This window comes from Penicillium antarcticum, assembly GCF_028974205.1.
Source record: "Penicillium antarcticum strain IBT 31339 chromosome Unknown utg000009l_segment0_segment0, whole genome shotgun sequence".
In the NCBI taxonomy this organism is placed as follows: domain Eukaryota; kingdom Fungi; phylum Ascomycota; class Eurotiomycetes; order Eurotiales; family Aspergillaceae; genus Penicillium; species Penicillium antarcticum.
The window spans coordinates 4,890,004-4,908,014 of NW_026695307.1; the positions used below are offsets into that span (position 1 = coordinate 4,890,004).

The 18,011-nt window shown below is 48.9% G+C and overlaps 7 protein-coding genes across 7 annotated transcripts; 3 read left to right on the forward strand and 4 right to left on the reverse strand.

Moving 5' to 3' along the window:
• Positions 1-2,333: 2,333 nt before the first annotated feature.
• Positions 2,334-2,829, reverse strand: N7508_010185 (uncharacterized protein; the record flags this gene model as incomplete). Its single annotated transcript, XM_058468245.1, has 2 exons — positions 2,334-2,497; positions 2,718-2,829. The coding sequence occupies 2 exons, from the start codon at positions 2,827-2,829 to the stop codon at positions 2,334-2,336; spliced, it is 276 nt and encodes a 91-aa protein (XP_058316091.1).
• A 1,396-nt stretch (positions 2,830-4,225) lies between these two features.
• N7508_010186 (aminophospholipid-translocating P4-type ATPase DRS2) lies at positions 4,226-8,358 on the reverse strand (the record flags this gene model as incomplete). Its single annotated transcript, XM_058468246.1, has 2 exons — positions 4,226-5,074; positions 5,125-8,358. 2 exons carry the CDS (start codon positions 8,356-8,358, stop codon positions 4,226-4,228), a joined length of 4,083 nt encoding a protein of 1,360 aa, XP_058316092.1.
• A 958-nt stretch (positions 8,359-9,316) lies between these two features.
• N7508_010187 (exosome non-catalytic core subunit RRP45) lies at positions 9,317-10,502 on the reverse strand (the record flags this gene model as incomplete). Its single annotated transcript, XM_058468247.1, has 3 exons — positions 9,317-9,926; positions 9,982-10,101; positions 10,156-10,502. The coding sequence occupies 3 exons, from the start codon at positions 10,500-10,502 to the stop codon at positions 9,317-9,319; spliced, it is 1,077 nt and encodes a 358-aa protein (XP_058316093.1).
• A 51-nt stretch (positions 10,503-10,553) lies between these two features.
• Positions 10,554-11,639, forward strand: N7508_010188 (spliceosome-associated CWC15 family protein; the record flags this gene model as incomplete). The annotated part of the gene is made up of 8 exons (XM_058468248.1): positions 10,554-10,563; positions 10,621-10,643; positions 10,712-10,788; positions 10,839-11,123; positions 11,176-11,257; positions 11,305-11,475; positions 11,533-11,568; positions 11,622-11,639. 8 exons carry the CDS (start codon positions 10,554-10,556, stop codon positions 11,637-11,639), a joined length of 702 nt encoding a protein of 233 aa, XP_058316094.1.
• A 419-nt stretch (positions 11,640-12,058) lies between these two features.
• Positions 12,059-12,688, forward strand: N7508_010189 (RNA polymerase II mediator complex head subunit MED22; the record flags this gene model as incomplete). Its single annotated transcript, XM_058468249.1, has 4 exons — positions 12,059-12,092; positions 12,183-12,247; positions 12,319-12,387; positions 12,503-12,688. The coding sequence occupies 4 exons, from the start codon at positions 12,059-12,061 to the stop codon at positions 12,686-12,688; spliced, it is 354 nt and encodes a 117-aa protein (XP_058316095.1).
• A 440-nt stretch (positions 12,689-13,128) lies between these two features.
• On the forward strand, positions 13,129-13,926 carry N7508_010190 (dihydrofolate reductase; the record flags this gene model as incomplete). Its single annotated transcript, XM_058468250.1, has 1 exon — positions 13,129-13,926. The coding sequence occupies one exon, from the start codon at positions 13,129-13,131 to the stop codon at positions 13,924-13,926; it is 798 nt and encodes a 265-aa protein (XP_058316096.1).
• A 271-nt stretch (positions 13,927-14,197) lies between these two features.
• On the reverse strand, positions 14,198-17,040 carry N7508_010191 (putative voltage-gated chloride channel (ClcA); the record flags this gene model as incomplete). The annotated part of the gene is made up of 3 exons (XM_058468251.1): positions 14,198-14,356; positions 14,411-14,797; positions 14,845-17,040. The coding sequence occupies 3 exons, from the start codon at positions 17,038-17,040 to the stop codon at positions 14,198-14,200; spliced, it is 2,742 nt and encodes a 913-aa protein (XP_058316097.1).
• Positions 17,041-18,011: the final 971 nt, after the last annotated feature.

Sequence of the window (18,011 nt, forward strand, 5' to 3'; positions counted from 1 at the left end):
GGTAGTCCAGAAGAGGGACCCCTTGTGGAAAACTCGAATTATGAAAAGCGGTTGCAGGCCCTCCGGCCGTGATATAGGGCCAGCTCAGGAGTCACCAACAACAGCACTCCCCCGCATCGGTTCCCTCTTAACACAAAAACACAAATTAGCACATTGTAAGTGTTGCTAATGTTAGCAAAATCCACAGCAAATTATCCAATCAACTCACAGCGATCAGCGCGATATTAATACCTGTAACCGCTGCGGCGCTGGCCGGCCAATGAGATCTCGTGAGGGATCGCTGCCCTAATGCACCAATGCATGCCAAAGCACATCCAACAATCCAGCATCACAGCACGCGTATTGGTCCTTCATACGGCCCCCACTTATTTCAAGAACCTGGTTCCATTATCCAGGATTCCGGTACCTTTGACTCTTATTGACAGGCTGAGATTGTTTCTCAGTTGTCCAGCTCCGGACGTATATCCAGGACCTTGCATAGAAGGTACTAGCCCGAGCTATCAGCGGATACAATGAACTATTTACTGGCTCAATTGACACACCAGCTGGACATACTGCACATACCTTGTCTAGGCATAAAAATGACCGATATGCCTTACTGACCCCTCCACTCAGCGTGGTTTCCCACTGTTGGTGGCACCCACTCATGAATATTCAGTCAGCCTAACTACACGAACACAGGCCCATGGTTTCACCCAAACGCTACTAATTGCCCAGTACCACCAGGGGTGTGCATGTGAGGCTGAACAGGAGGGCCAACTCTACATTACATGGCAGGGCGTCCGAGCAGACCCTTTGACCCTTCAAGCCCACACCTCTTGACCAGTACAGGGCAGTCCCATAATCCCCTTCCACTATACCGGTGCCACGTTGCTGGTGTTATATCCAAGCGCTGGGGTTCACGAAGTGCAGTCGGGGCTTTCAACCGTGCGCAAATCAAGTATTCACCTGCTTGGCTGGCTTGTTATTTCGGATGGTTTTATTAAATGGAACCCCTGCTAAATCCCTCATGAGGCTCCTTCTCTCTTTATTGTGGTCCCCGTTGATGTCTTATTGGACTGTGAATGCGCTGTTGGTTGGGGGCCATTGTCCTCCGCGTCCTTTACCAGGATCCATGTTCGCCTTGCGGCCATGTTAATTGAGCTTAATTTGCTTTATTGGATTATTGAATAGCCGCGGGACACCGTTGTATTACTTCGGCGAATTTGAGATTGATGATCGAATACGTCTTCTGCACTTTCACATTTACCACAACAGGGACCACAAGTCATTTTAATCCACCAGTTTATATGATCTAATTTTCTCACCTAAAACTCCCAATAATAAGTTGAAAAAAAAATGAAACGCAAAGTTAGAGCACAAACGATACGTAAAGTTGTATTCTCACGTTGAGGTTACCGCATAAATTGGACTAAGCAGTGCTTCAAGGGACTTTCGGTGCATTCATGACCCCTGTTGAATCACTTCAGTTCTATGACCATTCATCCTAATTTAACACCTTTTTACCCTATTGAAGCAGATAAGCCGATAAAGCAAGCAAAGATTACCAAGAAGGTATAAAAGTCTCAAAGACGACATCACCACCGTTTAAAAGGACGCAACTACCACATATATAGTTCATCCCGGATTGCATTCCATATGCCTCCATTTCGTGGTCTAGGAAAGTCGGGCGCCTGAGTATATTGCGGATATCCCTTTTTCTAGGGGTGGGATGAGATTTGGATGATTCTCAAGCGAGATACCGTCCAGACAGTCCCCACGAACAAACTCCATGGCGATGTACTACACACCTGACAATGAAAACAAGGGTCGACCTTTGGTACATTTAAACCACTATCTCCTAAGACAGCATAAGCATACAGTTGGTTCGACACTTCGTCTTTGGTTCACCCCTCCCCCAACATCCAAATTTGACAATCATGTCGTCGGATAATCGTATGTGTCGTCGTGCATTTTGCCAATATGGTGAGTTCTTCTCTTGGCATAGGCGTGCAATAGCTTCACTAACGGAGATCGAATACAAATATCAAGTTGTGATGTCTAAAGCTGCAATGGGGAGGTCAATTGGTGAATATTCGTTGCCGGAATAACAAGCGGCTGACTACTATACAGTTCATGAATGTAATTTTCCTTTCATTTTTTCTTTCTTTTATACAAGGGGAGTCTGTTGCCTATCTAGCGTACTTGAATTAGGCTATAGTCATAGTCTCTTCACTTGAGGTATATCCCTTAGTTACAAAGCTGGAAGCGCTCATCCAACCCTGGATAAATATATCTCGATAGCGTAGAATATGTAGCACGTCACATTTGGTACTAGTACAAGCTTAATATGATCAAGGCTTTGCAACACCCATCACACCATCACCAAATGGTGTGAATGGCTTAATCGCCTTGATTTCAAGCCCAATCTCAGCAATAAGCGCACGCCACTGACTCTCCCGTCGTTTGAGGACATCGAACAAAGCCAACATTTTAACTCCAAGCGCAGCAATATACTCTGAATTCGGCGACTACCCATCTGAAAGTATCTTCTCATCAATGATCAATACAGACTCAGGAACCATCACTTCACAATGACATTCCAGAATTTAGATGTATGCCTGGTCATCGTGGCTATGCAATACCAATCGAAGATAGTAAACACGAGCATCTAGAAACAATTGATCAGATTTATACTTCTGCACCCCCTTACCATAAACATTTCAACCAGTACTCACCTTTCACCGGCTGCACTTTAGAGAAATCAGCCACCATCCTCTCAGCCCTCTCACCAATATCAGCTTGGGCAACAGTAGATCCCAAACCCTGAAGAATAATCCGACCAATCATATCAGGAATCTTTTCAAAAGAACAACACACTGCTGGCCATATCCCTCGCCAATATCGATAAATATAGCAGTATCAGGTGGGATATGCTGAGCTCACTCAGCCTCAAAATCAACTTCATCAAGCCAGGTCGGCAATGTATCGAATTGAACCTGCAAGACTCGGTAAAAATCACTTTGTTGCTCTCGGTGTGTCTTCACCTACTCATTAAATGCCTCGAGACTAAATCGATGTCTGATATCAAATGCAGTGCTTGCTTTTCCGGAGTTTGAGAGGAATTCGTTTAGAGCGACGATTGGCGGCACACACGTGTCGTGGCTTTGAGATAAGTATATTTGTTAATACCATCATGGAAATAAGATCTGAATAGTTCTGTTTACAAATGCAATATTTCATCCATGAAGTAGGGCGTCAGAAACAAAGAGGTCATCTTCGAAGGATTATATTTCTATGCGGACACACGCACTATGAAATCTTGCGTCGCCATGTATTGCAGTATTGTTTTGAAAACCCGTTAATCCATGCTTGTCCTCTTGCCTAGTGAAAATGTACTTGCTGGTGACTGGTTTTGTCCAGCGTCTTCAACTAGAGTTCCGAAAATCTTGTGTTGCTGGCCGATTCGAACCGTTGTTCATGGTTCACACTGTCATGTTTAATTTCAACCTTTTGTTAGAGGGTTGAAATACACTTATGGAATATGCCATTCGCTGGAAGGTTTCAAATGGGCTTTCAAATACTGTTATTGCTCGACGGGCCAATCTAGTTATTTGCTGCTTGTTACTATTGAATAGACTGGATCGTCAAAGGCCGCCTGGAGCTGGTTGATTACAGCTTGTAGGTCAAGTTGCGACATGTTTCGATATAATCGATGGTCAGGGATCGCCATCGCGCCTGACAGGGTACGGGGCCAATATATAGAAGAGCCCGGAGTATATACCACACAGCCTTGTGGCATAAGATATAGAAGTGATGCGGGGATAAGCTTGAGAGACATGTCGAAACACAATTTTCGTCAACTACCTATATTTATGGGCTAGACCGTCGACACATAAAGCCATCGTGACACAATATTCAACTCTTCGCGACATGTACTCGATATCTACACTGGTAAGAAAATAGGCATTGATCATGTCCAATTCAGACCTCGCCTAGAGACACATCAAGTAACAGGAAGATAAAAAATGTCACAGCCTCCACACCAAAACATGGCTATAAGAACAGACCCAGAGGAAAGTAGAGAAAGAAAAAAAAAGAGAAATAGGAGAACATAAAGGGTACACATAGATACAGATCCACCAATTACTTGGCAATGATGCAGAAGATAAAGACGCGGTGGAAATCAAGAAAAAAATGACAGCCAATGCGAATGCAGAATGCTCAAACCATGGCGAATCAATCATCACGCCAAAGGCCTGGAGCTGGCCATCTCACCATACCTACCACGACTGCGAGTTGTGTCGTAGGCATTGAGAACACGCATTTGGCCGCCATCGTCGGCCTGGGAGAAGGCGTAGCCGCGCTGTTTGCGCATACGTTGTACTTGACGGACCTTCCGAATGGCTTTTTGGAATTGCTCCATACGCGGGCGGTAGTCCTGAACGTTGTATTTCTGGATCTCCTGGACGTGATGGTATTGCTGTGGGTAGTACATACGCTTGGCGTACTTCCATGCATAATCACGCATAAGACAGATGGCAGGCAGGACAACGGCCATCAAGTAGAAGATGGGTGTCTTGAAGAGGACTGGGATTGTGCCGTAATATTCTTGAGAGAACCCAATAGCGGGCGCAGCGTAACCATAGGCCGGAAGGAAGATCAGCCAGAGAAGCATTGATCCAGGGATGGCGATGAAGGTGTATTTAGTCCACACGTTTGTGATCAGGGCAGCCTTTCCGAGGACAGTAGCAAGAACAGCAGTGTACAGTGCCTCGCCCCAGACCCAGTGGCCAGCAACCTTGCCGTCAGCCATCGGGAGGTCCCAGAAGAACATCAGCTGAGATACGATGTACAGGATGAGAGAATGGAAGAATCCGTTCAGAATCCAGGCCCAGAAACTGTGTTTGCGGAAGAATTGTCCTTCTTGTCCTAGGCGGTACAATTGAGGATAGCGGTCCAGCAAGCGAGCGGAGATGTACTGGTCGAAAATTCCCATGGCGAATGGAGGCAAGACGGTGAAGAGCACGTTGTAGAAGGAAAGTGTCCACGATTCGTAGATAACCTCACCAGAAAAGGCGTTTTGGAAGGAATACTGTTCAAAGTTAGACATTGCCATCGTATGCTTGCTGAGGATAAACTTACCCAGAATTGAGTCATGTACAGAGTGATGTTCTTGTAATACGAGTAGAGAATGACTCGACTGATTCGAGAATAACTCCACGCACCGTGAACCAAAAGCAGCTTTCGAAGGAATCGGAACTGGGCAATCGCCACATCAGCAGATCGCGCTGCTTGCAGGCCTTCCATACCGCTGATACCAACGCCGACGTGAGCGGCCTGAATCATGGACACATCATTGGCACCGTCACCAATAGCCAGGAGGAGAGACTTCAAGTGGCGCTTGACAAGCTTGACGACCAAAGCTTTTTGAAGGGGAGAAACACGACAGCAGACAACAGCTTTGCAAATGACCGCAAGATCCAAGAACAGCTTCTCCATATCCTTCTCCAAAGCAAATGTCAAAGACCGTCCATCAATAACTAAAGCCAACGGTTCAGCGTCACCAGAAGCTATTTGACTCTTCACAGCATCCAGTTTCTTCTGTAGGTTGTCGCGAGTAGCTTCTGCCGATTCCTCGTTGATAATCAAAAGCGTCATGTCCTCTGAGATAAGCTTGCAAGACATACCAATGTTGATGGCAGTCTCTTGTCGGTCACCGGTCAAAACCCAGATCTTAATTCCTGCCGTCTGCAGCGTGTGGATAGTATCCGGGACGCCATCTTGCAAACGATCCTCGATAGCCGTAGCACCAAGAAGGTAGAGACCTTTTTCGATCAACTCAGCGGCCTTGTCCAGTTCATCCGCGCGGTTACCTCCGACAGTTGTGGAAGCCTTGTCAAAGATTTGGTACCATTGCTGGAACTCATCTTCGGGGATCTCCCGCATAGCCAAACACAATGTTCGCAGACCTTCCGAGGCGTACTCTTCCAGGTGTTGGAGAGTTGCTTCGACGGTAGGGTTATCAGGGTGCAAGCGCTCGAGAATGACTGTATCAGCACCCTTGGTGTAGATGCGGACCTTTCCATCTGGACAACGGAAGATAGTTGACATTCGCTTTCGGGTAGAGTTGAACTCGCACACTGCCAGCAGTTCGTATTCAAGCTCCTGTCCTCCTGCCTCGAAAAGAACGGATCTGGGTCTTCGGTTGGTGAATCGATATCCAAGTGAGGCGGCTCCGTCGACCAAAGCTCCCTCATCGGGCGAGGCTGCTTGATACTTGATCACATTTGGGTCCTTGCCGTTGCGCTCGGGAATAACCGTGTGACAAGTAGCAAGGAGAGTAAGCAACTCACGAATGGCATTCTGACTAGGATGCGATTGCATGTTCTCTTTGAGTTTGTTGAAATCGTGGATACCAACCTCGGAATCATCTTCCATAGTGGCTCGCCGGTCTTCAGCAACGTCGTCGCCGTATTGAATACCGGCAATCGTGACTTGCTTGAACTCCATCATGTTACAAGTAAGCGTACCTGTTTTATCCGAGAAGATGTACTCAATCTGACCAAGCTCTTCGACAAGGGAAGACGTGCGGCAAGTAGCCGGTGTATCAGTCTTGTCGTAGTAAATATCGAGGTCGGAATTGATGAGGAAAGCTTGGAAATATTTGACAATTTCAATGGTGACAAAGAGAGAGATTGGAACCAAGTTGGAGTAAAGGACCCAATAAGTGAAGATATCCATGAAAAACTGTTTCACTGGCTGAACCGAGCCGTAGTCGAGGTAGGCAAGCTTATCAGATCGGGTTTGTCGAATAACAAGATCACCAACGGAACTAATAACACTCAGAGCGATGAGAATGCTCACGAGCATCAGAATCTGGATGTTGACAGTTCGCTCTACAGCAGTTCGTTTGATCGGAGTTGCAGTAGCGTTACGCATCAGCTTCGTCTCATGACCACTGAAAACAACGATACCATGGATCCAGGGAGTGTTTCGAAGGGTAGCACCTCGAAGCAAGAGCTGATCAGGAGCCAGGGGCAGCTCTTTCTCGCCGCCTCCCGCATTCATAGTCAGAGTAGCCTCGTAGGTATACAAACTGCTGTTCGGTTGTTCAGAGCGAACTCGTCCGCTCAAGCGACTCAAGTCACTGGGACTGACCAGATGGGCAGTCTCGGGAATAGCCTGCTTGATTTTGAGATTGGTCTCACCATCCAGGTTTGCTGTCTCGATATAGCACAGACCCTCCGGCTCAGACGATGCCAGCAACACCAAGTCGGCTGGGAAAGGCTGCTCGGACTCAACGCGAACCACGTCACCAACCACAACATCCACCCACGTTGTCTCATGGAATGAAGAGCCCTTGAGAACCTGGGTTTTCGAGTAATTGAGACCCCTATCGGACATCCTCCGCTTATAATCCTCCACCAATTCTTTGATGGCTGACACGGCCAAGACAATCGCGAGTGGAACAATCGTGGTATATTTATTTGTCGGCGACACATTGGGAATTTGTTGTAGGACAGCGGTAAACAAGAAGAAAAGGTTGGCGTATTTCGAGAATTGTTCGAATAGGAACTTGGGGATGAAAGTGAAGATGTTGTATTTGGCAGTCGAGACGTGATTGCTGACGAACTTGTGGACGGCATTGGCGGGTGGGTTATTGAGCTGGATCATCCGCGGGCCCATTGTCGAGGGGTCAGCTTTGCTCCGCTTGAAGATGTTGAGGTCTGACGCGCTGAACTTCTTTCGCGGTTTCGGGGGTGCTGCCTGGGTGGAAGCACTGTCAACCGTCGCCCTTCTTGCACCGGCCTCTGTCAATGGGAGGTCCATTTCTGAGTATTGGTTTGAATTCCCCATGCCAAACATGTACTTTGCCTTGCCCATCAAGCCACCTCCAAGTCCGAGAATACTATTGCGCTCATTTGCCCTCCGAACACTATGCGACTGGGCGATACGGTCGTCATCGGCGTCGAGATCGTAGTATCCGGAATGCGCATCGTCGAGATCGTCGTCTACCGAATATCGCTGGTAGTTGTCCAGTCCGGAGGTCTGGGAGTAGGTTCGGTCCCGGGATCCACTCGAGTAGGGGTCATTTGAATGCAAGCCCGCGTTGGCAGGCGGATGCGCCGGTCCAGGACCAACATTGTGAAGTGTAGCACCCTGTGGCACGCGCGATCCGACAAAGTTATCGTAGGATACCGAAGGGCGCGCTTGCGAGTAGGGTTCGTCGGAATCGTCAATGTTATAGCGTTCTAGGAGGTGTTCGTCATTCACAGGCGGGCCTTGGCCACTGTTGTATATGGGGCCGGAATCTAACAGCAGGTCTTCATCGCGACCAGCGGCTGAATGCGACCCTGGAGGCCTACCGCTGGCCATGACGCCGCGGGGAAGCTGACACCTTCACTGAAGTTGCGCGCTGGTGATGCCCCTGAGGCATTGATCGGAAAGTGTAGTCGACAGAAAGCAATTTGCCAGATCTGTCGGAAAAGAGGGAAACAAAATAGCCTGGAATGAAGTCGAGGGAAGTGAAAGGAGAGACGGGAATGAGGTGGCTTTGCGGGTGAAGGCAACAATTAAGCTATGTTTGGCCCGCTAGGCGGTAAAGCGCTTGACACCAATCCGACTACGGGGGATACAGTATTTTTATTGGTCTCGATTATTGTATAGCTAGTAAGAAGTGTTTCTTTGATCTTTGTCTCTCCAGACATGTCGTCACATTACTTGGCTGTGTCCATTCTGCAATAGATCTAAGAATAGGGGTCCTCTTGGCGTCAATTTAGTAAGCGCCAACTACGACACACGTAGATGTAAATACTCCATTTGATACTTCACGGCCTACAGACCATATATTGTGTACTTTGATATCCCAGACTCTAAATAACTAGGCGGGGAATGCAATGATATTACAATTACAGTTCTCTTTACGGGGCACATGCCACCGTGGAGGTCATAAGTCCTTTCAGACCCCTATATAATCAAACCACCGTTTTCAAACAACTTAAGTCCGACGCACCGGATGAGCTAAAAAGACATGAAAAAAAGAGAGACCAAAAAAGGTCGAACAGTAGATGAAATAGTACTCTCGCTCGCTTCGGGGGTTTCGTATACAAAATATTCCATACTTGATCAGTGGCATTATTCACATCTTTTCCTCTGTTAAAGCATGGTGAGACGTCTCCTAGGAAATCTGTGCTATACTGCGGAGCTTATGGGGGATCAATCAGAATTTGCATATGGTTTCTTATTGCTAAAACGCCGTTGCTTTGTATGAATATCAGTGCATCGGCTTGAAACTAGACTCCGGTCCCATGATCATCAAAGTGGTATTACATGTTCATTCGGTTGCCATCAACCGGTCGTTCTCAGCGCGCGACTCATCAGCCATGCCAGCTTTAGCCCGCTTGGTCAGATCAGCGCGAAGAACGCTCTCGATCACGATATTGAGCTCCTTAGCCTTCTCCCAAGCCTTACTGACCTGATTGACAATAAGCATAGGGTCAACCGGGCCACCTTCCATCTTGGACACGTAGCAAAGTTCACCAGCACTATTGAGGCCAATAATGAGGTCTCCCTCAGACGCTTGCTCCTCCTTGAGGCTAGCGTCCATGATGACATTCTTGCTTTCGTTGAAGGTGTGGAAAGTGATGGAAAGAGGCTTGTGGGTGATGTTGAGCGCGACAGGCACACGCTCCTCAACTCCGTAGACGATGACCCGGCCATCCTTGACCACAGCATCCGGCCGGCGGAAGTGTTGCAGTCCAGTCATGATGGCAATGCAGGCTGCATCGGTAAGGTTTCCATCGTAGTCAAGCACATGCACATCGGCACGGATGCTCCAGCAGCTGACGCCTTTGATGATGCAGAGAGACTCGGTGTCGAGAGCGTTAGAGTGACGAATGACGCGGTCGAGGGTGTTGGTGGCAGATGCCTCAAGGTCATTGGAGCTGCAGGGGAACAGGTTAGAGAGAACATGAAACAAAGCAACCAGAATGATCCTACCGTCCATTCTCCCAGGCGGGGGAGCCCATGGAAGTCAGTTCCAGGTTGATGTTGAACAGTCCATCAAAGGGACGCTCGTCGCGGGGCTTGGTAACTTCAGCGGAAATGCGAACAACCAGGCTAGAGAGATGGTTAGTAAGAGCGATATGCATAGAATCAATGAGTTGTGCGCACCTTGTCTTGCCAAGCTGCAGCTTCACATGGCCATACTCTTCACCGAACGATATGTCCACAGGACGGAACTCATTAGGTTGGCGGCCATCAACCCGGACGTTCTCACGAAGGGCCTCAAGAATGAAGTCACGCTCCGCAATGGAGAGTTGAGCTTCCTTCGACATCTTTGCGGTGCCCTCACCGCGGGGAGCAGCAAACTTGGCTACTTTTTTGGGCGGTTCTGCCGAAGGCGGTCGGATAGAACGCATTGGAAGAGGAGTTGGCCCGGTGCCGGGACCAATAGGAGTACGTGGTGGGTTGGCGGTGAATAGAGAGGCTGTCGCCTCGGGGAGAGGTTGGCCTTTCATCTTGAACGCGGAGTTGAAGCGCAGAAGTTCAACTTTGACTGTTCCTCCAAAATGACTACAGGTACGCTAAAGTTTCTGATTAAAACCTCGATACGGAGCTCAGTCTAACAATTTCTAGCTCACAGACCAACGTTCGATCCGGTACGGCAGCCTTTTTTTTAAAAAAAAAGCATCTCTTCGCCCTAGATAGCTACTGACTGATTGAACAGGCACAAGGAAAAGAGGCCCTTCGTGGCCCGGCCTACCACCAGCGTCTCCTTCCCGCTCATACACACTTGAAGACCCGGTATGGAGTCCATCTGGCAGAGATCCGGAGTCTTCACTAACATAACGCAGCCAACCCGGACAAGGTGGCGACGCAGACGCAGCCCCTCGCGACTTGCGCGCCGAGCTTCTCCAGGCTGAGGCCGCTCATTTCGCCAAGAAGAACGGCGTTCCCGTCGACACACCCGCTATCATCGAATCAGCCCCCAAGCGCCAGCTCGAGGCCGCACCCGAAGATGCTAGTGACGAATTACAAGAAGAAGACCCAGAAGCCAAGCGCAGACGGATATTGGAAGAGTCGCGTGATATAGACGCCGATTCCGATGGGTCAGAAGAAGACAGCAGTGACGAGGATAGGTGGGTTGGACCGAGATACTCTACTTTCCAAACATATACTGATCAATTATAGTGACGACGAGGACGAAGCAGCAGAATTAATGCGCGAGCTGGAGAAGATCAAAAAAGAGCGTCTTGAGCAAAAAGAGAAAGAGGTACGATCATTGAACTTGTCTCCATGGCTCTGGCTAATACATAGTAGGAGCGCGAACGGGCTGCAGAGGAAGAGGAGCAGCGTGAGGTTGATATCGCACGCGGCAACCCTTTGCTCAACGCTCAAGACTTCAATATGAAGCGTCGCTGGGACGACGACGTTGTGTTCAAAAACCAGGCCCGAGGAACGGAGAACCGCGATGGAAAGGAATTCGTCAACGTATGCATTTCCTGGTCTTGCTCGGATATTGACAAGTGAAGCTAATGTTCATTTTAGGATCTACTTCGTTCCGACTTCCACAAGCGCTTCATGGTACGTATTGGACCTGAAGCTTCCTTATATATCTGCTGCTAACAATGCTATAGGGCAAATACGTGCGTTAGATGACATCGGGGGATAACTTAGGATACCAGTTTAGCGAATGAATGCTTTCTTTAATTTCAGCCAGTGCCTTGTGAACAACTTGAAAATATTGATGTCAACGAAGGATACTGGAGTAGGTCCTGGTGGAGTCTGGCCAAATGCGCGTGAACGTTCTCCCCCACACTACGGGAGGCAGATTCATCTTATCTTCTTAAATCTGGGCGCCAACAGCTGGTACTGCTTCTTGTTTTGATGATTCTTGGAACTTAAAAGCTTTTCCAGCGGTCTCATAGATCTCATCCGACAGAAATTTCTTTTACCAAAATCAATTGCATATTCGAACCTCTGGCCGATGTACTTCCACCCTCACCGCCTTATACCGTATCGACAAGACCAACTGATATCAATTCTCGACGGAGTCCAATCCAACAATTCAATAATGGAGTCCCAGCCTACAGCCAAGGCGCTGCACAGTGAGTCCCACGCCTTCTGACCTCTGAGCCTTTCGACCTAGAAATCCCCGATGCTTTGCTCGACACTCGCTTACACCAGATATCCGGCAGATCGCATCAACACCGATATCTCGCAACTGCTACAGCGGTTCGAGAATATCATGGCAACAGCTACTGTGAGTACTTGCGCATTTTTTCTCACTCTTCTATCATGCCCCAGTGGAAATATACTGACAACCCACACCAGGTCGACAATCCAAGCTACACCTCCACGGCCGTGGAAACATACCAGCTAGATGTGGAATCGACTGCGCTGGTGAGTCAATGCAATATCCTCAACACCCTACTGGGCCTTTAACCGCAGCTCCCGGGGCAGTTGCTTCCACCACAACACAGCCTCAACAAAAACAAAGCTAACATCCAACCACCAGATCCGCGCCGCAGAAGATCTCCTCGGCCTAACCCGAACAATGAAAGAAACATGGCTCTTCGGAAAATTAGATACACTTGGCGAGAGTGCGCGCGATGTCGAGCGGAGAGAGAAGCTGGATCAGGATGCGCAGGCTGTGCAGAAGGCTATTGAGGGTGGATTGTTGATGCCTTCTGTCGAGAAGTGACCAGCTTATGTCTGTACATATCTGCATGGGCTACTTGAGTCTGGCTGGAGTTTGGGTTCTACGGGATATCTGACAGGGTATGCCCCGTCTGGCGTTTCGATGGTGTGGGGATTTGATATTGATGCCATTCTATCAATGTGCTTTCTTTGAATTGGGTAGACGATTAGATTTGTACATTTTGAATTCTGACAATCAGATATGATAAACTACAGTAATGAAGTCCACCAGTAATCCTAGTCCTATTCACAAAGGCCATATAATATAACCAAGTCTACATGCGGGGCGATAAGCCCGATAAACTATTTCTCCCGACGCGACTCAACTCCCCATCAAATCACCTCAACACGCGACACCACATCAACCACACTCACTCCCTCTCCCATACGAATTTAACCCAGACAACTCAGCCCAAACCGAAGACTCCAACCAACTTATTCAAAATGCCACACCCAAATCCTCTAACCCTAATAGTGGCAACAACACCTCCCCCCCTTCGACACGCAACAGAAGAAACAACAACACGCCTCGGAATCGGTCTGAAGGGCACATTGCCTTGGCCCCGGATAAAAACAGACATGACATTTTTCGCGCGCGTCACATCACGCCCACCAACCTCCGGCCAAACAAATGCCATAATCATGGGTCGCAAGACATACGATTCGGTGCCTGTCAATTTGCGCCCGCTTGCGAAGCGGATATCTGTTGTTGTTACACGTGATATGACGGGGTCTGTTAAGAAGGGGGTTCTTGGGGAGTTGGTTGGGCGGCGACAGAGGATGGCGAAGAAGTCTGCTGAAGCTGCTGCTGCTAAGAAAGATGGGGATGAGAACGTAGAGAAGAAGGTTGAGCCGGTGACGGATGCGATTGTTGTTCCTAGCTTGGAGCAGGCGCTGGAACGACTTGATGTTGAGTATGGGGAGAAGGGGATTTTGGGGAAGGTTTTTGTAATTGGCGGTGCAGAGATTTATAATGCCGCTATTCGGTTGCAGGGGGGTGGTGGGTTAGGGGGACGGGCATTGAGAGTTGTTATGACGAATGTTGTCAGGAAGGGGGTTGATGGGGGCGACGGGTCTTTCGAGTGTGATACTTTCTTCCCGGTTGATCGGCTTGATGAGGGGAGTGGGTGGCGGGCTGCTAGTTCTGCGGAGGTTTCTGAGTGGGTTGGGGAAGAGGTGGATGGGTTGTGGAAGAGTGAGGGGGATGTTGAGGTTCAAATGGTTGGGTTTGAGAAGGTTTAGTCTGTTCTGGCTGGGCTTTGTGATCATAGAATAGATTTGATGTTCAACAAGATATGTCCGTCGATAACTCGGTCTGTAACCATATTTGCATATGGCAGTACTATGCACATGAAAATGAGAGACAATGCAGATCAAACGCAGAATATAGACATGAAGTGAGAGGATATGCAAGGCTATGCGAAATGAGTGAAATCAGAATGTCTCGGAAAGAAAACGCCCGGAAATGCGAAGATAAGAATCCACCGGTAGTAAATAAGATGAACAACAAGACCTAGTCGCTATTATCCTTCATGAATTTGACAAATGCCTTCTTGTGCACAAGGCCAGCATATTTGCCGCCCTGGGTAACGCAGAGATATCGAAGACCAAGTTTGGCAAAGCATTGGTAAACCAGGTCAATGGGAGAATGAACATCAAGAGCAATTGGAGCCTAAATTAGAGCTTGTTAGATCGATGTCACAGCCAGGGGGATTTCCAAACTTACCGGGTCAATATATCGAGTAAAGTCAACCTGCTCAGCATCCTCATTCTCACTATCGTAGATAGCGATAGATGCATCCATGGCCATCAGACAGATTGTATTTTCTTCTTCGTCTCCGAGGGTATCTAATGCGTATTCGAGATCAGGTGCCGGAATCAGTCCTGTCAAGACACCATCACGCAGAATTGGGAGTCCACTGTCCAGTTCACCGGCCATGAGTAGATGCTCCAGCTTTGAACGAAGCTGTGGTGCGGACAGGAATGGCGATTCGGAGATATCGATTACTCGGTTCTTCCGCACCGGTCGGACGATATCACCCAGCTCTGCGTCGGTTGTTGGTTGGAGCTTGCTGTCGAGGAATGGGTAGGAGTTCATATCGGTCAAAAGGTCCTGTTTGGTCAGTACGGAAAGACGAGGGAGGCTGGAAAGTAACTTACATAAATGCTGCGAGGTTCAATGGCATCTGCTGTCCACTTGGCACAAAGAACTGCCAGAGAGAACGGAAGAACATGGTTGAGACTTCCTGTCAATTCAAAGAGGATGACAGCTAGCGTAACTGACAACCGTGTCACACCGCACATAGTTGCACCTGCGGCAATCAAAGCGTAGACGCCAGGGGTCACGCAGGACTCGATTCCAGCAATAGCAGGGCAAGAGTCGAACAAGAAGAATGTTGGATGCATAAGAGCCCAGTATTGAATCAAATGTCCGACGATCCGTCCCATCAGACCACCGACCACCATGGACGGGACATAAATGCCTGCAGGGACCTTGATGCCGAATGTGATGATAGTCAGAACACTTTTGATAACAAATGCCACCATGAGGTACTGGACGATATCGAGAATGCCTTCTTCGCGGGGACAAAGCCCAGTGCTCTCCACGTCCGATTCACATGGACTCGCCAGCTCGAATAGTAGCTCAGTGACAGGAAGCTTGGTGTATCGGTTCCAGAAGCTGACGAGACCTGTGATCAGCGCAACCAGGAAAACTTCCAGCATTGGATACCGCTTAATGGCTGGGATACGTCGGAATGACCGAGCCCACAAGCTCGAGGCTTTGATAAAAAGAGCACCAGCTGCACCTCCCATTACACCGAGGAGGATAAAGACGAAGATCTCAAATATCTCCCAGTCGGACAAGTATCGGACCTCGAAGAGGACGACTTTGCCAGTTCCATAGGGGTTGAGGAACTTGAGAGATAGAGTTGCCGCAATACAGCAAAAGAAAGTTCGGAAGAGGGTCTTCGGTGGGAAGTAGTAACTGACTTCTTCGAGACTGAACAGAACACCGCCAATGGGAGCACCGAAAGCGACAGCAACACCACTAGCAGCACTGGCACTCAAGACCTCACGTCGCTTACCATCATTCTGATTGTATTTGGCGAACAAACGACAGCAAATGTTGCCAACACACGTGGCAATGTGAACGTATGGACCTTCCTTGCCTAGACTCAGACCAGAGGAAACACTAAATATAAGACCAATGGTCTTAACGACTAGTGTCTTCAATCCCATATATCCATGAAGAACAAAGCCACTGTTGATGACCTTGACTTCGGCAACTCCACTGCCAGCAGCAGAATAATAGATCATAGCCGGACGCGGTGGGTGATTCGGAAAGCTTCCATGTGGCGGCGGACTAGATTCTGGCTCGGAGAGAGGTGACGCCAAAGCTTCAAGTCCATTTCCAGATTTCGTACCTCGGGAGTCGGCGCCCAGGTTCTCATCAAGCGTAGCGAGAGAAATAGACGAAGGAACAACGGTCTTTGTAAGCAAAGTCAACGCGCATGAAATGAGAGCCAAAGCCACAACCCATACTACAAACATAAAGAAGTCGATCCATATGTTGTCAGTGTTGGATGGCCGGAAGATACTCGACCAGGTCCGCCATCCATCACAAATGGCCAAACCCTCGCAGCAGCTCCGTCGACCTCTAAACAAGCGGGTCGTGCAGAAGCCTTCCTTCAAATCGAATAGCGCACCCTCAGTGGTGTCGACAAAGTAAGCGATGGCAGCTGTAATACAGCCAATCAGAGCAACCAATATCCATCCTTGCGCACCATCGAAAGCAGCCAGAAGTCGGCCGCGAATGTCTTTACGTTGACGGAGTAGGCGAAGGCGAGCTCCATCGGCGATACTGTCGTGCACCCAGTCGGTAGAAGTGAATTGATCATACCAGGTACGCTCATCCAGGAATGATGAAGCAGTCAGATTATCCTTGGTGGACGCAGGAAGACTAGCCGGTCTACTCTCGTCGTCAATACTTCCCCGACGGCTCATCCGCTTGCCGACAGAGTTGGCTCGGCTGTGGTTCCGTGTTCGACGCAGACTCCCGGCTGCCAGAAGGTGCCGCAATGATTCCGTCCCCAGGATCGATGCACCGGACGTGCTGGTGTATGATCGCCGCGGAGCTCGTCTGCCCGACCCCTGGGCAGAACCCAAGAGGCTTGTATTTTCTGTAACCTCTAGTGGGGCATCGAGGGATTGGTAGCCCGTGTGTGGTTCGGCGAGGTAACTTTGGGATCGTCTGTAGGCCGTCGGGGAGGGCGGTGCTGTGCGAGTGGTATGTGGGTTCTCGACATCCTCTTGCTCGCGCGAGGCAGAGCTGACTTTGGGAAGAGACCGAGGCATGTCGTGAAGCCTTTATGCTTCAGTTATGGGCAGTGGGGCTGGGACTTGTCAGTTCCAGATGCAGTTGGAATATGTCGGTTCCGTTCCACATGTAAGGTGTGTACGCGGCAAAACAAAGCCACCCGAGCAAAGATAGGGGCTGAACTGACCGAGACGCATATCTCTCTCACTTTCTATGTGAGCCCGGTGAGGAAAAAGGAAAAGAAAGATAAGAAAGTAGATCAGAGGAGGTGAGGAAAAGCGGAACCCTTTGAACACAGGTGATCGACGCCGTAGTGGACGCGTCAGGTGCAAGTGCAGTCTGACCCGCATCCACTGTCTACTGTACATGTACATGTCACTGCACATCTCTAATTTATTCTACATTCATCGGCCATCGTCCACCCATGATTTGATCCCTCGATTGGAGAGGTATTAATGCCATTCCGCCCCTCCCCGCGTTTACCGCTGATCCTCCCCCGAAACAAAGCGCCCTGATAGGCGAATAAAGAGCTCTGAGTCAACGGTAAGGAATGTTTTGCCATGATTCGATGAGATGCAGATGCCATTGTCCGGCCACCTTGTTCACCCTGTGCTCGGAGCTCAGGGTCCATGCAGAGGCAGCCAATCTAACATCTAGCATGCCCAAGTGGATTCGGGTTGTATACCCCCATGGCTTAGCGACTGTCTCAGTCACTGTCATCTGAACTCGATTCTTGCTTGGCCTTGACTAATACAGAACTAATGGTCACTGGAGTATGCTCATGATCTCGAGATCTCGGGAATCCTTCTACCTTGGGGAATGCCCGGCCGAAAGGGATCCTCCATGCATCCAATCCGATCGCCATTTAATGCTGATCTCTTGGCACGCTTTATATAGCTGACGCCACTGTGTGAGGGACCAGCGTCTTTACAGTATGAACCCGGAATTCATTTATGCCCAGTGTTGGTGCTGGGTCAGGTTTTTGTATACCCCGAGATCTATTGAATAT